General features: G+C 34.1%; 1 protein-coding gene across 1 annotated transcript; it reads left to right on the plus strand.

The window, feature by feature from the left end:
• The first annotated feature begins 825 nt into the window (after nt 1-825).
• On the plus strand, nt 826-16,332 carry LOC106764752 (ubiquitin carboxyl-terminal hydrolase 12). The gene is made up of 32 exons (XM_014649127.2): nt 826-1,000; nt 1,361-1,430; nt 1,857-2,007; nt 2,099-2,256; nt 2,732-2,997; nt 3,086-3,304; nt 3,396-3,504; nt 3,590-3,705; nt 3,929-4,027; nt 4,667-4,776; nt 5,737-5,811; nt 6,254-6,332; nt 6,415-6,561; nt 7,343-7,423; nt 7,551-7,670; nt 11,630-11,752; nt 12,224-12,301; nt 12,398-12,486; nt 12,574-12,682; nt 12,967-13,035; nt 13,114-13,224; nt 13,456-13,511; nt 13,651-13,828; nt 13,910-14,011; nt 14,086-14,157; nt 14,385-14,450; nt 14,610-14,675; nt 14,851-14,937; nt 15,068-15,184; nt 15,339-15,413; nt 15,534-15,620; nt 15,784-16,332. The coding sequence occupies exons 1-32, from the start codon at nt 971-973 to the stop codon at nt 15,823-15,825; spliced, it is 3,357 nt and encodes a 1,118-aa protein (XP_014504613.1). The 5' UTR covers nt 826-970; the 3' UTR covers nt 15,826-16,332.
• Nucleotides 16,333-19,521: the final 3,189 nt, after the last annotated feature.

Consider the following 19,521-nt stretch of genomic DNA (forward strand, 5'->3'; position numbering starts at 1 on the left):
ATATAAACATTTTTGTATAATTTTATTATATATATATATATATATATATTTATTTTGAGTATTTTTTATAAATATTTACTCTAAAATTATTTAAAATTAATATATATATATATATATATATATATATATTAATTTTAAATAATTTTAGTTAATAATTATTATTGAACACTGTTGTCTAAAATTCATTTTCATTTAAAGGAGCTAAAAATCCTTAATCTCAATATCATATTATAATAGTCATAATAAATAATTTATATTTATTACTTGATCCATGCAATACATAGATGAGTGACAAAAACATATCAATATATTGTTTTATTAGTATTTTTTCTTAAAAACAATGTTGTTAATTTAACAATTGGATAATGTGGTTTTTTTCTATCCTTCACATGAAATATTTTTAATGCAATCACAGGTATTAATAAAAGTAATGGCAACTAATCTAGTTAAGTATTTAAAATACAATACTAAATCTTGTCATTTTATTTTTTCAAAAATATGAAAAAGAATTTTAATAATCTTCAAGAATCCCTACTTCTTTTTTCTTCATAACTATATGTAAGAAAAAGATCTTCAATGTTTTTTTTTATATATATTATTATTATTTTAATCTAATAGTAAAAATAAAAGCAGAAAATTAATTTGGATTTATTATAATCTTTTTGAAATAGTAAATACAGACTAAGAGAGGTCTCAGAAAAAGTGGAAGAAATTCCATATTTTATTTCACAGTGTCTGAAGAAAGAAGAAGATACAAATTTGTCCAAGAAATTGAGGGTGAAATACCGAAAGTGGGTAAACCCCCCAAATAAAAACCAAAGACATTTCTCCCTCTTCGAGCAATAGAAACTCAGCAATAGCTTCTGGTGATCTCGTTTTCTTATAGTGCTCTTCCCCCTTTTCTCTCCTCTCTCTCTCTTCCATTGCTTCCCCACAAGTAACGCCACGCGAGGTCAATTGCGTAATCGCCATGACTGTGATGACTCCTGCTCCTATTGACGTACGTCTCTTACCCTCACTCCGCAACTCCCCCGTGCTCTTTTTCGTGGCTTCATTCACTCGCGCGTTTTCAATTTCGCTTCTCGTTTCTCGTTTTGTCTTATTTGCTTGCATGATTTTGTTCCTTTTGCTTTTCCGGTTAATGGTGTTAATTTGATTGTGGTTTTGGTCGAGGGTTGGGTTGGCGGGGAGTGATGGGGTTTCGTCTAGGGGTTGTGGTTTTGATCTGCGAGACTGGAATTTGCTTCAATTACGATGCATTTCGTGCTTGGATTTTGGGGATTTAATTGGCTTTGTTTCTTCAGTGGATCCGAAGTACGGTTATAGTTATTAGCTTCTGTTTGGTGTTTCGTTCTTGCAGCAGCAGGAGGATGAGGAGATGCTTGTCCCACACACTGATTTAGCGGAGAATAATCACCAACCCATGGAAGGTACTTGTTGCTTTCTTACTCTTTTGATCCGAGAAACCCCTGTTAATTTTGTTACTCTATATATTGGTTTTATGTGATCGATTGATATTCCTCCTAGAGGACTGGGAGTCACTTCATGCATTTTTTTTATTGTCAGAGAGACAGGAAGGGATTGACAAATTTGTTAGACATTTGTTCGTTGACAAATTTGTCCAAGAGTTTTAGGTTTTCTGGACAAAAAAGTGTTTTCTTGTTGACATTTTAGGGATGTTGTCTATTTTCAATGTCTTTATTGATCGTGTCATTGTCTTTCTTTCTCTTCCATTTACTCATTCTTTTCAACAAGGGAAGGACCTATTCTTTCTTTTTTGGTTTCATCCTTGGTTATGGACTGATTTAAAGCATGATACTTAGTTGTTCTTTTTCACTGATTTTGATGATCTTTAGTTGTGGCACAACCTGATGCTGCCAACACTGTGGAGAGCCAGCCTGTCGAGGATCCTTCATCGACAAGATTCACGTGGAAAATTGACAACTTTTCTAGAATGAATTCGAAGAAGCTGTATTCAGAAATATTTGTTGTTGGCGGATATAAATGGTATTGACAATCATGTTTTCACATCGGGTTAGTTGATTAATGGCGAGCTTATCTTTAATGATCTCTTCTGAATTTTGTCTTTGATGAGCAGGCGTGTACTTATTTTCCCAAAAGGGAACAATGTGGACTATTTATCCATGTATTTGGATGTTGCTGATTCTTCTAGTTTGCCCTATGGCTGGAGTAGATACGCACAGTTTAGCTTGGCTGTTATTAATCAAATCCATAATAAATATTCTGTGAGAAAAGGTAGTCCCTTAAATTTGTTCCTTGCAATTGTTACAAGATGATGTACCATATATGTGTGTAGAAAAGATCATTGCTTGAACTAAAGTTATAGAAAATGGTGGGATTTTTGTTGCAATTGATTTATGAACAGCTTATGTGTGTGTGTTCGATTTATTTCCTTGTAGTATTGTATTTAAATCTAGATATATTACTTATCCTGAACGAACTGTTATCATTAACATGCTAAATAAAACAAGGCTCTTTCTCATGGTTCTGGTTATTGGTTAAGAAATAAATGTAAGTATAATGGTAAGTATTTATTATCTAGTGCATGTATTGTGTTGATAAGTTAAAGTGTTTTACCTTTTATCTAGTACTTTGTATTTTTGAATTTACGATGGAATAAAAGTAATAAGTGAAGAAAGTGAAAATGGTCTTGGTTTTTAGGTATACTCATGTCATATGTCTTGTTCTAATTTTGTTTTACACAATGTAGACACACAGCACCAATTCAATGCGCGGGAAAGTGATTGGGGTTTCACGTCCTTTATGCCGCTCGGTGAATTGTATGATCCTACCAGAGGGTATCTCGTGAATGACACTCTTGTAGTTGAAGCTGAGGTTCTTGTTCGTAGAATTGTTGATTACTGGACATATGATTCAAAAAAGGAGACTGGCTATGTTGGACTTAAGAACCAGGGTGCTACATGTTATATGAATTCTCTACTCCAAACTTTATATCACATTCCTTATTTTCGAAAGGTCAGGCCCTATTTTTCTTTTTCTCTCTCATAAGTTTAGCTTTTTGGCTTGATAGTGATGAACTTGTGTCATGGTGGTCATATTTCAGGCTGTGTACCACATGCCAACAACAGAGAATGACATGCCCTCTGCAAGCATCCCTTTGGCATTGCAGAGTTTATTCTACAAGCTCCAGTATAGTGACACCAGTGTTGCAACAAAGGAGCTCACTAAATCTTTTGGATGGGATACGTATGATTCTTTCATGCAGCATGATGTTCAAGAACTGAACAGAGTCCTTTCTGAAAAACTTGAAGACAAAATGAAGGTAATGGAAGGCCTTTTGGATGTTTTGTGCATAAAATTTTTTGTGGAAGATCCTCTTAATTTCATGATGATTATGTTTATTTTGTCATTAGGGAACTGTTGTTGAGGGAACTATACAGAAGTTATTTGAAGGACATCATATGAACTATATTGAATGCATCAACGTGGACTATAAATCAACTAGAAAGGAGTCGTTTTATGGTACCTCCATGTGCATTTTGAAGTTAATTATGGTTTAATTGTACCACACCACTAGGTTCTAATTAAGTTTTACATATCCTTGCAGATCTTCAGCTTGATGTGAAAGGCTGTCCTGATGTATATGCTTCCTTTGACAAATATGTTGAAGTTGAACGTCTTGAAGGGGACAACAAATACCATGCTGAACAATATGGTTTGCAGGTTGGTTGCAATCGTTAATTCGAGTCTGGTTGTAATAAATCATCTGTAGAAGTTCTAAATCTTGAGTTCTTATGACTTTACAAAATTAATTTTTGATTGCAAATTTTAAGTTCTGAACTGAATCCTTTTAGTTTGTGATAGTTAATGTTTGAATGCACTCAAATATACAAGTTTCCAATATAGTTTCACATATAAACTGACTATTTTTCATTTTTTTTTTCAGGATGCTAAGAAGGGTGTCCTATTCATTGATTTCCCTCCTGTTCTTCAGCTTCAGCTTAAAAGATTTGAATATGACTTTATGCGGGATACCATGGTCAAGGTTGGTAGTCAAACAAACTCTGGTGTATAGGATATTTTCTTCTCTAGATACTTTATTTGCTGCCATATGATAAAGTTTGCACTCAGAGTAAGGTTCAAATAATTTCCTGTAGCTCAACTATTAATACCGTTGAAGATTTTTTCATTAGCTTAATTACTTATGCTGGACTATCTATTATGATATCCTTCTTTATACGGGGTATGTATTCATTTACAATACTGTTACTTCATGCAAGAAAGTTATTCAGCACATGACTTGTGTTGGACAATAGTGCCCCGAGATGATGAAATTAATGAAGAATTTCTGCAAACATTTTTCTCATTACCTTTTTGAAATGATGAAAATATTGAAGAATTTCTGCAAGCATTTTTCTCAATACCTTTTTGAAATTGAAACTTCTTTTTTGCTTTTCTTTGCTCTGGGTGGAAAATCTTTTGGTTGGTTCGTTTGTTTGCATGTGTATACATGTAATTAAAATTTGTTTAAATCATTTGAAACAATCACCTGAAGGGATATTTTCTGCCAGAGGGATCATGGGCATTATTTAGTTTTACGTTTTTGTCCATGGGTTCTCATTTGATGGAATGGTTAAACTCTCTTTTCAACACATGAAAGTTTTTTCTTTCTTCTGCTATGTAGATTAATGACCGTTATGAGTTTCCCATGCAACTCGACCTTGATCGTGAGAATGGAAAATATTTATCACCCGAAGCTGATAGGAATGTCCGCAATCTTTACACACTTCACAGGTAATGTTGCGCTAATGGCAGCACTAGTTGTTGCTACACTACGTTGTTTTTTATTGGTGCATGGTGATTGTTTAATCATAGGTAATGTTGTGGTAATGGAAGCAGTATATATTTTCTCATAATTTACCCATATACTTGAGTAAAGTACAAGCAATGACTTCTACAGTCAAAGAAAGAAAAAAGTGATAAAGTAAAATAAGGAGAAAATGATTTGATCCTAATTTCAATTTTCAATTAGTAAATTAAAAAAGAAATTATATAATAATTAAAATTTCTATAGTTGAAAAACACCACACCATAGTAATAAAAATTATTACAAATTTATTTTATATAACCTGTGAGGAGAGAAGAGCAGAACACCACGTGAGTAGATCAAAATCACAAGTGGAGAGAATAACAATATTAGAAAACCATGAGCCAATAGAACCGTAAGCAGAAAAAATCACGAGCTAAGAGAACTGTGACCACAGAGCATGATGCACCATAATGCAGGTTAAGAGATATGTCACGAATAATAGAGACCAAACAGGAAACCCTAATCCTTGAGGTGGAGGAGAAGAACAAACCTCCTAACTACAGTTTTATTTATTTATTTTAAAATTTTGTCACTGAAAATGGCGATCAATGGTGTCATTTTGGTTAAAAAAAAAACTCCTTTTGACTTGCCAACTCATTGCAGTCAACTTGGGCAATGGGGGTGTGAGAACGTAAGCTCAACAATCGAGTCTGATAATCATGTTCCGAATTTTCCAAATCAAGTGGGGGATTGAATTTTTAAATCTTGTTGGAACAATAACACTTGAGTTAATATTAAAATTTTGGAGTTACCATTATAAAATATTAATGAAGTTCATCAACTTTGTAATTTTTCTTTCAAAGTGCTGATGATTTCCATTAGTTCGCAATTACAACTTTTTATCCAAATGCATATATTTTGACATTTAAATTTTTTTTTTCCAGTGTTTTGGTTCATAGTGGTGGTGTACACGGTGGACATTATTACGCTTTTATCAGGCCAACTCTCTCTGAGCAGTGGTATGTATATATACTATAATTACCACATCTGAATTGTTCAGTGCCATATAAACTAGGTGCTTTTTGTGCATTAGTGATGATGACTACCAGAGGTCACATTACAAGATACTTAAATGTTGATTTTGCTGCATTCATTGTAGCATGGTTCATAGGATCCTGCAAAAATGCACAGTTATTGAGAAAATAAATATACATGTGATAAACATGATGCAGACAAGGAAAATATCTTGTAAATGATAGCATTTAACTGAAAATTGAAAATTCACATTCATAGATTTATATGGGTAACTTTCTATAAACTCAACTATATAATCTTTGTGTAGCATACTTAGGATAACTAAAGAAATACTGATTTTTTAAGTGGTCTTATTAGAGTACCCTATTATTATGAGTTAATATAAATACTGCATGGGATATATAATAGAATGTATATGACTATTAGGTATAAATTTGATGACGAGAGGGTAACTAAAGAAGACACTAAACGGGCATTAGAGGAGCAATATGGTGGCGAGGAAGAGGTAATTGATTTTTCATTTGGCTCTGGAATTTATCCCCATATTTGAACGTTTACTTATTGATTGTTTAAACCTATTTTAACAGTTACCACAGACGAATCCTGGGTTTAACAACACTCCTTTTAAATTCACCAAATATTCAAATGCTTATATGCTGGTGTATATACGGGAAGCTGACAAAGACAAAGTAATATGCAATGTGGATGAGAAAGACATCGCCGAACATTTAAGGGTAGGTGATCATTCTTAGGTACTTTGGGCTCAATATAAATTGTGCCAAGTCAAATAGTAATAAGTTTGTCAACTGCATTTTGGTAAATAAATGCAGATGACTAATTCAATAGGAATGTTGTAGTCATATACTACAGTCTACTTGATGACTGTTCTGAACTGATTTTTTCCCCCTTGTTAACTATCTACATACGAGGGATTAATTTACACTGTTGTAAAGTAAGTTATTCTTTTACACTACACTTTTGGTGAGTAATTTTATACAAAACTCTTTGGATTAAAAGTTCTTATAAGATAGAATACAAATCATTTGCTTAGTTTAATATTAATCCAGACTTATTTTTTGCCTCATTCATGTGATGGCTTTGGTTAGTTTGCATTGGATTCTAGGTTCAGACATATTTGCTGTCACTGAGTACACAAGTAAACATAATGTTTACTTTTAAAATTTGATTGTTATTGTTGAAGTTTTACTGGATTTGAGATGAGTGATGTAGGTAATATTTATGATTTAATGGTTATATTAGATGAAAACCACATTTTGTACAAAGTTAATTTTGGCACAAGAATAGGTGTAATATAATATAGGTTAATCCTTGTACCCAGATGATTTAAACTAAAAAGTTGTTTTTATAATTTTTTTCGTGAGAAGTTTATTAGGAGTACTTGAAGCCAACATCAAACCAAGCTTATTTTGGTGTTGTCATCTAAATTTCTATTTTCTGTTGTTTCTGCTTTATTCTGAAAATTTTGCAATCAATTTCTTCAATGGATTAATGCAGGAGAGGTTGAAGAAAGAACAAGAAGAAAAGGAGCACAAAAAGAAAGAAAAGGCGGAGGCTCACCTTTACACTATTATAAAGGTTCCTTGTGGCTAGTTTCTAACTTGCTATTCAGAATTGAATACTGTTTGTGTCTATATGCATATGCTGTGTGCCACCTAATCAAATTGTATTTTGATATAACCTGATAGCATGTGACACTTCTTAGGTGGCACGAGATGAAGACCTTGCAGAGCAGATTGGAAAGGATATATATTTTGATCTTGTAGACCATGACAAAGTGAGGAGTTTCCGTGTTCAAAAACAAACATCTTTTAACCTTTTTAAGGTATAATCTTTAAACACACTTTTAGCTCTAGTGCTAGATGTGTTTTGGCTTGGCATATCTTATTCATTTCTTGTCTGCTTTGACCTCATCTCTGCAGTAAATCTCTCTTGTCAAGCAGTTGCTTTTATTTGGAAAAATTTATAATTCAGGACAAACTACTTTTCTGACAGCATGCCTTATTTGTTTAGGATTCTTTTATGTTATGGATGTTATAAACTGTCCATTGACAGAAAACTATATTATTATAAATACTGTTAAATGGGAAAAAATTCAAAATAGGATTGAAAAAGGAGAACTTTTTCAGTAGAATTATTTTTCAAAGAAACAGCAACACTATAATTTTGCTTTTTTTTTCGTTGTGGGAGAGGGATTCAGTGACATGGAATTTGCCCCTTCTTATCACCATATTATGTTCACAGTTGATGAGTAGTCTTGATATCAATTGACTGGAGATAAGCCACGTAGGATCTAGGATGTGGAATACTGGTAATATGTTGTAATCCAAGTTGGATTTGTTAGTAATCTTAGTTTTTGATAGGATATAAGGTAATAGGTTGTAATGTGGTTAGGATATAAGATGATATAATAGATGGGTTTAGGAGTTAAGGGTGTGGGGGTGACGATTGTAAAAGGGGAAGCGGTCAGAGTTGATATAAATAGAATTCTAGTAACTCTGTAGGGGTATCGAGTATTTTTGTGTTTAGTCTAGCTTTGAGCTTGTAGAGAGGGGTTATGCCCTCAGTCAGGGAGGTTATGCTCCCAGCCTATTCTTTGTAAAGATATATCTTTACTGTGAATAATATAGAAACCCATTCTTTCCTCACTATTTCTATCTTTTTGATTGAGTTCTTGTTAGGTTCCAAACCCAGGAACCTAACAATTGGTCCGACCTGCCATTTTCGCAGTGGGGGTGAAGGATCGAGACGCTACCGGATCAAGGCGTTGCCGGAATCATAATGGGGGAAAGGATCAAGAATTAATCAAGAAACTGGTCAAGAAATGATCCAGAACTTGCGGGATCCCAAATTGAGCGCGAAATCAAGAAGGGAAAGAAGCACAAATAGTAGAGTGGAGGCATTGGAGGTTACGATGGAGGGGATGAAGGTTGAGCCCGCCGCCATACGAAGGGAACTGCAACAATTAATGCGGATGGTGGGGACGCAGACTAACAACCATGACAGAAGCTCTAATGGGAGTCAAAATTCAGTGAATGATAATCCAGGGAGACGTGAGGAGGGAATCAGAGGGAGAGTGAGTGGCAAACATCATGAGATACAAAAGAATTGGAGGACGAGGGTGGCACTACCCACGTTCGAAGGATTGGCTGGATCAAAGCCTGGAAGGAGAAAGCCAAGAATTGTTTTTGGGATGGGTTGAAGGAAGCTCTGGTAATAAGGTTCAGAACCATTGTGGAGCGGTTGGCGACATTCAAACGGAAGGGGACGGTGGACGAATCGGTACGAGACCTCAAGATTTTGGAGGGTCGAACGAAGAAGGTGGCAGATGAGCAGCTATTGGTAGAGAATGGGAGCGGGATAGAAGATGAGTCTTATGAGGGACAAATGTGAGGAGCGAATACCGTGCGGTTCGAGACCTATTGCTGTAATCCATGCCGATTGAACGATACCGAGTGGTCAGAGGATGAAGAGGTGGAGACAGAGGAAGTTGAAACCGAAATAGACCGGAAGCAGAGGGAGAGGTCCGCTTTATCGGTTGGAGGCTTCACTCAGCCACAAATGCTGAAGCCGAACAGGTTGATTGGGGGCCGAACGGGTATGATTTTGACCGATGGTGGAACGTGTCACAATTTCATAGACAAGGGATTGGTAGAAAAATGGGGTTTAGCCATGGAGGATACCCAACCGTACCAGGGGAGCTTGGGGGTTGAGCAGAGGAAGAAAACCAATGCAGCCCGCACGGTTGAAGATAGCCTGAAGGAACCGTACGGTAGATCTGGTGTTGCCCAACGGTCTGAGGTAAAGCACAATATCCCAGGTGAGGTTGTCGAGCGGTCCGAGACAGAATTAGATTGGAAGCAAATGGAGTTGTCCACTCTCTCAGCTGGAGGCCTTGTTCAGCCAAAAAGCTATGAAGCTGCACGGGTGGACCGAACGGTTTTCACCACTATAAGAAGATACCGAACAGTTTTCACCAAAGTAGGACGAAGCAGAACGATATTGGGTGTGATAGGAACGGAAGAGGAAGAAGGGAAGATAGTGGAGGAGGAGTTGCCACCTCCTAAACCTCCAGACTTGAAGTGGTGGGCAGTCGCCAATGGATTCTCTTCAGATGATAACAAGATGATGAAGAGGAACCAAGAGACCAAGCTATTTGGTACCAACCTTGAGGACAAGGTTGTTCTGTAGCGGGGTGTAATGTTAGGATATAAGATGATATAATGGATGGGTTTAGGAGTTAAGGGTGTGGGGGTGATGATTGTAAAAGGGGAAGCGGTCAGAGTTGATATAAATAGAGTTCTAGTAACTCTGTAGGCGGTATCGAGTATTTTTGTGTACTGTCCAGCTTTGAGCTTGTAGAGAGGGGTTATGCCCTTAGCCAGGGAGGTTATGCTCCTAGCCTATTCTTTGTAAAGATAGTCATCCTTTACTATGAATAATACAAAAACCCATTCTTTCCCATTATTTCTATTTTTTTGATTGAGTTCTTGTTAGGTTCAAACCCAGGAACCTAACACGAACAATATTGGGGAAAGTAAGTAGAACCCGAACTGTGGAAGGCGGGGAGAGGTCAGGCCGAACGGTGGAAGGCGGTGAGGAGTCAAGCTGAACGGTGGAAGGCGGGAAAAGGTCAAGCCGAACAGTGGACGGCGAATAGTGGAAGGCGGTGAGGATTCAAGCCGAACCGCTGAAGGCGGTGAGAGTTCGAGCCGAACGGTGGGAAACAACGAGGAACATGAGCTGACCGGTTGAAGAGTTACTATCCTAAGTGTTGTAGTAGTTAGGATAGGCAAGAAATGCTTATAGTAAATAAAGATATATTTTAGGGAAAATATTCAATATAAGATATTTATAGTAAATAAAGATATGTTCTAAGGAAATATCCAGTGTAAGATATATATATTAAATAAAGATATATTCTAGGGAAATATTCATTATAAGAAGGGCAGGAAATAATTAATATAAATAGAGATAGAGTATTATTAGGGTTAAAATTTTGATTATTGAGTTGTTGACAGGTGGCTGTGGCTATAGTCCTGTGTGGGAGGTTATGCTCCCATACTAAGGAGGTTATGCTCCCAACTATCCTTTGTTTACAGAATTCTATTACCATTAATAAAAGAAATTCATTCATTCATTGTTCTGTTGCTTGTTGTGAGTGTGTGAGAGGTTGTTCTGGTTAGGTTTCATACTCAGATACGTAACAGTTTTTCTTACTACTAAACATTTTATACATGTCATTCATTGAGCTAGAAGTTTAATTTGTCTGCTTAAGAAAAATTAGTTTTTGGTTCTTATTGTGAGGTGATCGTTAGTTTTAGAACACTGTTAAAATATAAAACTTATGAAGCTTTGGCGGAATGAAAACATATTCTATGTAAATCTTTCTGTTCTTTGATTTTCTATTTGAATTTGAAGATGTTACAAAAAAAAAGCCAAAAGTTGCAGGAGACACAGATTTCATTGACATGGACATGGGCAAAGAAATTTGAAAAGTCTTGAATGAAAAAGACAGTTATTGTCTTAAAAATGACCTCAAGTTATTGTTGACTACACATTGTTATCTGATTGTTATTGTAGTTTAGTTTAATTTAGCATAAAGAGTTAAAAATAAAATGTAACTTAAGATATATGAAATATTTATAGTGTTCTGCGTTGTTACTTATCTATCACAGCTATGACATAAATACTATTAAGAAAAATAAATGCTTGCTCGAAGCACCTATTTCCATTGGTTTCATTTTTTTAATCTGATTGCCGGCTGATTCATGTGATTAACAGGACGAGGTTGCTAAAGAGTTTAACATACCAGTTCAATTCCAGCGTTTTTGGCTGTGGGCAAAGCGGCAAAACCATACATATCGTCCAAATCGACCATTGACACCCATGGAAGAAGCACAATCTGTAAATTCCTGAGCTTGATTGAAGCTTTTCTGTATTATTTTGCTTTCATATCCGCATTCGGTCTTTATACCCATTTCCATTTTAACCCACATATGTGTGCTGAATCTGTTTTATTCTTCATGTCTATATCAACATGCCAATTTTGTTAAATTCCTGGCTGGTTTGCTTATTTTGGATTGTATTTCTTAGGCCTGACCTGCAGTTAATTCTGTGTTGGCTTTGCTTTTAATCATTTCATTTCTCACGGGGTTGGGTAGTTGTCTTTTATTTCTGAAAACGAATAAGAAAAGCAACTGCTAAACAGTTTTTAAACTATTTTTGTGACCCTGAGGTTTGCTTTATTATTTGTGTTGGGGGTGGTGAATACTTCTATTGTTATTTATATCTCCCAGTTTTTGCTTAATTTTTGCCACGTATTTCTGTGCTATCTGAAGTTGTTTATACTTTCTGTTGATCTGATTTGCATTGCAGGTCGGACAATTGAGAGAGGTATCAAACAAGGTTCACAATGCAGAGTTGAAATTGTTTTTGGAAGTGGAGCTTGGGCTGGTAACATTTGTATTTATGGAAATTGTATTCCACTTTGATTGCATGAACATGAATATTCAAATTCTAGTCCTTCTGACAAACTACATCAATATTTAGGATTTACGTCCTATTGCACCACCTGACAAGACAAAGGATGATATATTACTTTTCTTCAAGTTATATGATCCTGAGAAAGAGGAGCTACGGTACTGAGTAATGTCTACATTTGAACTTCTGGTTTTTGCAAAACATGAATTTTTGTTGACATCCAATGTATTTCCCTTTTGTGGCAGTTATGTTGGAAGGCTCTTTGTGAAGAATACTGGTAAGCCATTGGAAATCTTGACGAAATTAAACAAAATGGCTGGTTATGACCCTGATGAAGAGATTGGACTATATGAGGTTTGTTTGTCTTCTCGTTTATTATTTTATCAGTTGGTAAACACCATGAAAATTTTTAAACTGAACTTCATCCTTGTATGATCTAAACACTTTATATTTGTTTAATAACTACACTTACTGATGATTGATTATGCATAAAGTACATCATGTTCTTCAGCATAAGCCATATCTCAAGATCTATTCTGCACGTACCTTTTTTTTAAAACATTTTTTAGGTTCTGATCTCAATGAGTTACTTTACTCATGACATTTGTAAATTTACCGTTTCTACTGTTATTGTGCAGGAAATTAAGTTTGAGCCAAATGTTATGTGTGAACCTATTGATAAGAAATTAACATTTCGAGCTAGCCAGGTAAAATATAAACGCCATTGGTGCACTTTGTCTTACTGTCTTTGATTGGTGTATTCATTTCTTTTTCTAAATTTGCAGTTAGAAGATGGAGATATTATATGCTTTCAGAAAGCTCCTGCTATATACAATGAGGAACATGTCCGCTATCCAGATGTGCCATCATATCTAGAATATGTGCACAACCGGCAGGTACTTTTCTTTTTTGGGTTCAATTAAAGGTGTTAGAATTTCAACAAAAGGCAATCTGTGTCGATTGATGTGATGCTAAAATTATCACCACCCAACATTCAATTCTATTATGTTTCATTTTCTCCTCCTGCACATATATGTATGTTTGTATCCAATACACCATGTATTTTTCATTATGTTTTTACTGTAAGATGTTTGCTACTTTTGTAATATCCAATTCATGTATTTTAGGTTGTTCACTTTCGGTCTCTTGATAAACCCAAGGAAGATGACTTCTGCCTCGAGATGTAAGCATTGTGTAATTTATTGGAGGAAATCATTAGATCTAATATATTGTAGTTTTAGTGGAGAGAACATGCAAGTATTTGCTTATTATTTTGCTTGGAATTTACATCCTTACCATATACTATGTACATTAATTTATAGGTCAAGGCTCTATAAATATGATGATGTAGTGGAGAGAGTGGCTCAGCAACTTGGTTTGGATGATCCATCCATAATCAGGCTTACGCCTCACAATTGTTACTCTCAGCAACCAAAACCCCAGCCTGTTAAGTATCGTGGTGTGGAGCATTTGTCTGAAATGCTGGTTCACTATAATCAGGTAATCATTGACTTAATGCATACTCTTTCTTTTTGTTTCTTGTTTAAAATAAAACATCTTATTTTCCTTAATGCATGTCAGACTTCGGACATATTGTACTATGAAGTACTTGACATCCCTCTGCCAGAATTACAAGGTTTGAAAACCCTGAAAGTTGCATTTCACCATGCTACCAAGGATGAAGTGAGTATATAGTCATGATTTTATTTTGGTTTCTATATAGATTTTTTCTGACCCTTTTTTAATTGTTTATTCAGGTGGTTATTCATACCATCAGGCTTCCAAAGCAGAGCACTGTGGGGGATGTCCTTGATGATCTGAAAACAAAGGTTATTTTTTATTTATTTATTTATTTTTTTGTCTTAGTATTGTTTAGTTCATTAACATGCATAAATTGTATTCTTACTGACCACTGAAATCATATCCTCAATCTCCTTTAATTTAAAAAAAGTAAACACGTGAAGCATGTTTACTGTTTTTGTTGAGTGCCCCAGTTTATTATTGAAGTGGTGACTCTTTTGATATAATTTTTGCTCATTTATTATTGTTCTCACAGGTGGAATTGTCGTCCCCTGAAGCTGAGCTTAGGTTGCTTGAAGTTTTCTATCACAAGATATACAAGGTGTTGTGTTACCTCTATTTTAGCTCGTCGTGCATTTATTGTTTTTTGTTTTATATATTTCTGATCAAAATTAACAAATAATTGGAATTCAATATAATAATGAAGTTGCTTTTAGTTGTGATCTTGTAATTAGTTTTTACCCTGCCTCTGCTTGTGCAGGTTTTCCCTCCCAATGAGAAGATTGAAAACATTAATGATCAATACTGGACTTTACGTGCAGAAGAGGTAGTAGTCTCGTTCTTTTTTTGAGTGAGCTGGGAAGAGGGATGTTAGCTTTTAATATATGAAGTGTTCCTTCTTTGATTTACTCAAATGATCGGTTGATTCTTCTAAATGCATAATCAATTATTCATTTCAGTTTGTGGCAATATAAATGAGTTGCTGTTCTTGTGGTTTACAGATTCCAGAAGAGGAGAAAAATCTGGGTCCACATGATCGCCTAATCCATGTGTATCATTTCACGAAAGATACGGCTCAGAACCAAATGGTATATAATTGTATTTGATCCATTTTGCGTAGTGCAGTTTGTAGTATCGTGATGGCTTTCATACTTCATTACTGCTTTAGTTATATTCCAAATCATTTGTAATGTGTTTCCATTTGATTTGTTATGACAGCAAATTCAGAACTTTGGGGAACCCTTTTTCTTGGTCATACGTGAAGGGGAGACTTTGACTGAAATTAAAGTTCGAATACAAAAGAAACTTCAAGTTCCTGATGATGAGTTTGCAAAGGTATTTCCTCTTTTTTGTGGTCGGTGGTTATATTATGTCTCTTCAATTTTGGTTAACACTTTCTTTTGTTTGGTTGAAGTTTCATTGTCCATAAATATTATTAAATTTTATGTGAGTTTATTCAATTGTTTAATATATATTTTTGTTTGGCCAGTGGAAATTTGCCTTTTTTTCTTTAGGGCGTCCTGAGTACCTTCAGGATTCTGACATTGTATCCAGTCGTTTTCAGGTACTCTTATTTATTGGCGAATTGCTTTTTTTTTTTTTTTTTTTTTTTTCTAGCTGTGTTAATTGCATTCACTTTTTGTAACATTTACATATGTTTGAATTATTGTATCATGTGATATAGAGGAGAGATGTTTATGGTGCTTGGGAGCAGTATCTTGGCTTGGAGCATACTGATAATGCTCCTAAAAGATCATATGCTGTCAACCAGGTGAGTAATCTTGTATGCAAGAACTATTTTCTGAAGTACATTTTTTTCTTCTATTTATTTTTGTTGAGTTTGTTCACTGTTCTGGTAATACTGGAGTTTAGTTTTAAAGTTTAAGAAAACTTGTTTGATTACACCATTTCAAATTTCTTGGGTTTTGTTTCAGAATCGCCATACTTTTGAGAAGCCAGTAAAGATTTATAATTAGAAAACTTGCGTGGGATGAATTTGGCATTCTTCTACATCTATGGGCTTGTAAAAACAGGGAAACAGCAAAAGGCTACTCTGTATAGGCCAACTAGTGAGATCAGCAATCCAGGTGGTTTCTGCAGATTTTATATTAAAATTGTGGTATGTAATTCTTTCTGTCAAAAGGAGTGACATTTCTCTCAACACTATCTGCTGACCAAAGCCCGTTGAGCTTTACTACTTCCAACTGTGGAAGTTCTTCAAGTTGAGGTCATTGATCATCATCACTGCACTGTATCAGTACATAAGATTTTTGGATTAGTGAGTGTATACAGGGTATAGTTGGTTGACTTTTTTTTGTTTATCTTTATTATTGCTTCCAGATTTTGTTCAGTCAGTAGTTGTCAAATTAAGTGAGGGCTGTGGAATGGTGTAGCAGAGTTAATGTAATGTTGTAAAAGAGACTTGTCAGCCTCAGTATAACCCGATAGCATAAATATAGTTTCCTGCCGCACCATTTGGTCCATTTCCTTTGCCTCTTACCTTTTTATTTTCTGTTTCTTCCTGCACCTCACCCATCTTTAAAACGGGTGAATAAGCGTTACCGTGGTAGTCTCATTTAATTTTAGAGTAGAAGTAATGCATTGATATATGGGTTATAACTACATGTGCCTATTCCTTCATTTCATATTTTAAACCTTGTTCGACGGAATGAAAGTAGTATAATCTGGTTTATATAGTAGTTAATTCTTCTGTCCATCTAATGCAACGAAAGAGTCCTTCACAATTTAGATTGAAAGTAAAATCAGTAGCTGTAAACTGGTTAGTGCTGACTCACTTTCAGCTACCCGGGATGGTTTTATTGCAGCAGATTTTTCTGTGTAGGTTTTGGAATTGTGACAGCTGGTTATGGGGTGTTTTTGCACTGTTAAAAGCTTTCGTTTGTTGTATGATTGATTTTATTGCTGCACAAGACAGTCCGTAAAGCTTCTCAACTGTAATTTTCATTTTGATTAAGACAACAATATTAGACTATGGAACCTTATGTTGGTCTTTTCATAATCAAATTCACAGAACTGAAATTTAATTGTCAAGTTTTTTCTAAATATATTTAATCAAACTTACCTTGTTACTAGTTTAAAAATGATTAGTTGATTTTTAATTTTTATTTTTTATCTAAGAATGATTGAATCAAAATTTGTGGGTTGAAATCACGTGTGTAACTATTATGTTTTGCCATTAAATTCCCTCTATACTCCATATTTATGTTATGTTAGTAGAAAATTTATCTTTATTTAAACCTCATTTCAAACTTGCATAAATTTTGTTTGCAATGGAATAAAAGGAAGAGTTGAAAATGAAGAGAGGATATGATTGGTGCAATTGTAGTGATGGGTAATTACATTCCAAAAGTAAATTCAATAAGTTAGAAATATCAAAGACAGACTGTCTTATGCCGAAACTTTTGCCAAAAACTACTTTTTTTCATGCTAAATTCCATGGTATCTATTAGATATTATTTTTATCTCTCATTTTAAATAGTTTGTTATTGTTCTTTATTTATATTTTAGGTTCAATTCATTTTTCTATTATAAATACAGTACTTTATTTGTATATTCAACATAAGAAAAATTATATATATATATATATATATATATATATATATATATATATATATATATATAGTTTTTACTATATTCAACATGATATTAGATTCTGATTGTCTAAGTTTCTTTTAGCATTATTGTTGTTTTTGGCTGATAATTGTTCTAAAAATTTTGTCTTTTAACACTTGTGTCTGAGTATCTTAGTTATGCTATCTAAATGTTAGTTTTCTATCGTGTCTTTTTTATTGTTGTTCACTATCTATTGCCTCTGTCCACCATCCTTCCCTATGAAGGGGAGTCTGTTTCTAGGTGCTTTGATGAATGAAGGAGACCATTCTTTTGAAGAATCAGATCTTCCACTTTTACTATCTATTATCGACACGCTGTCATTTCCATAGTCCGTTGTGAGGGGAAAATTTGTTTCTATGTAGTCCAATCTAGTTCCTATAGTCTAGTGTTGTCTGTCGCAATAGGCTCCATCCATTATTGATGAAAATATAGTCTCTTCGCTATCCATCACTAAAGGCTAGAATTTGTTGTTGATGACAACCTATTATGTTGTAGTTTGTTGCTTTCAACCATTGCCGGTCGTCGTCTACTATTGATCTAATTTCCTTTGTCAAAGTCATCTTAGTTGAAGTTTCGTGGTTGTCCATCACTTTCAATATTTTTTTCTACAACATTTAGGATTTCTTTTTCTTGTTCATCAATGACTTTTTTCGCCACGGTTTCTTCTGACCTCTCTTATGTCACCAATTTGACTTGTCCATATATGTTTTTCCTCGAGTAGTAAAGGCGGTTTTTGTTAGTTTATTTATAATTATGTTGACTCTTCAACAATGACCTGTTTTTTTATCGGATGTCAACAATATGTTCCTTAACAACTATTTATAAGAAGAGATTTATATAGAGCAACCTTCTAAATTTATTACTCAGGAGTGACATTTCGGATTAATATTCCGTCTTTTATGTTGTCTTCGTAAATCATTAACAATTCGGTATCACGAGAGTGTAGAAGTATATATTTTTACTAAGTTTTTATTAATTGTATTAGTAATAAGCTTGACACATACGATTTGTATATACGGGGAGTCTTAAATATATTATCTTTATGTTATTTTTATCTTTTATCTTTAGTTAATTTGTTATTAATTCTTATTTATATTTGGGTTTAACCCATATTTTTTCTATTATAAATACAATACTCTGTGTATATTTAACACAAGAGATTAATTTCACATATAGTTTTTACTATATTCAACATGATCAATATATCAACGATTTTTCTTCTTTCTCAACAAGCGTTCTCCATTTCATACATCATTCAAAGTCTCATTCCAAACTGTCACACATATTAGTTTGCAGTTGTCATTTCTATTACAAAGTCTCATATATAAATCAAATATTTGGGATTGGTTGCAACCAAAATTCATATTTCATGCGTATGAGATTAATGGATTGGGTTCTACTTTCATACTTTATCATCTTTCAATATTTCTTACTTTTTCCTTCTTACACTTGTTTGTTGTGCAACCTACATGACAAATTTGTCTTGTTACAATTATCAAACCTTCACTAGGGTTTGATCCTTGTTGCATGGATTCTTGAAACAACATAGCAGATTGCTCCAAGTGGTATGGTTTGTTTAGTTTACATGTTATATATTATATCTATGTTAGTTGAACCACACTTCAAAATTATATAAAATACTCTGAACTTGTACATATTTTTTTCTCTGTTGAGAATTGAGAATTAAGGTGGGTATGATTGGTGTTATTATTGTGATGGGTAATGAAATTCCAAAAGTAAATTCATTATATAAAAAAAATATCAAGGACGGACTTTGTCTGATGGTAGAGATTTTCGCCATAAACCGTTATTTTCCTATTTATTTTTATCATTAACCTTGCTTGATAAAATTATATTAATATCTATTATTTAATTAAACTTTCTGTTTTGTTTTAAGAACACTCTGTCCAACTTTTTTTTTTACTTAATTTGAAGTGTCTGAAAATAAATTTGATTTGAGATAAAGTTGATGATTTTGGATATCCTATAAAGATTGATGTTTTTTTTTTTTTTAAACTTTTGTTATTATATTTTTTTAT

Source organism: Vigna radiata, chromosome 6 (assembly GCF_000741045.1).
Source record: "Vigna radiata var. radiata cultivar VC1973A chromosome 6, Vradiata_ver6, whole genome shotgun sequence".
In the NCBI taxonomy this organism is placed as follows: Eukaryota; Viridiplantae; Streptophyta; class Magnoliopsida; order Fabales; family Fabaceae; genus Vigna; species Vigna radiata.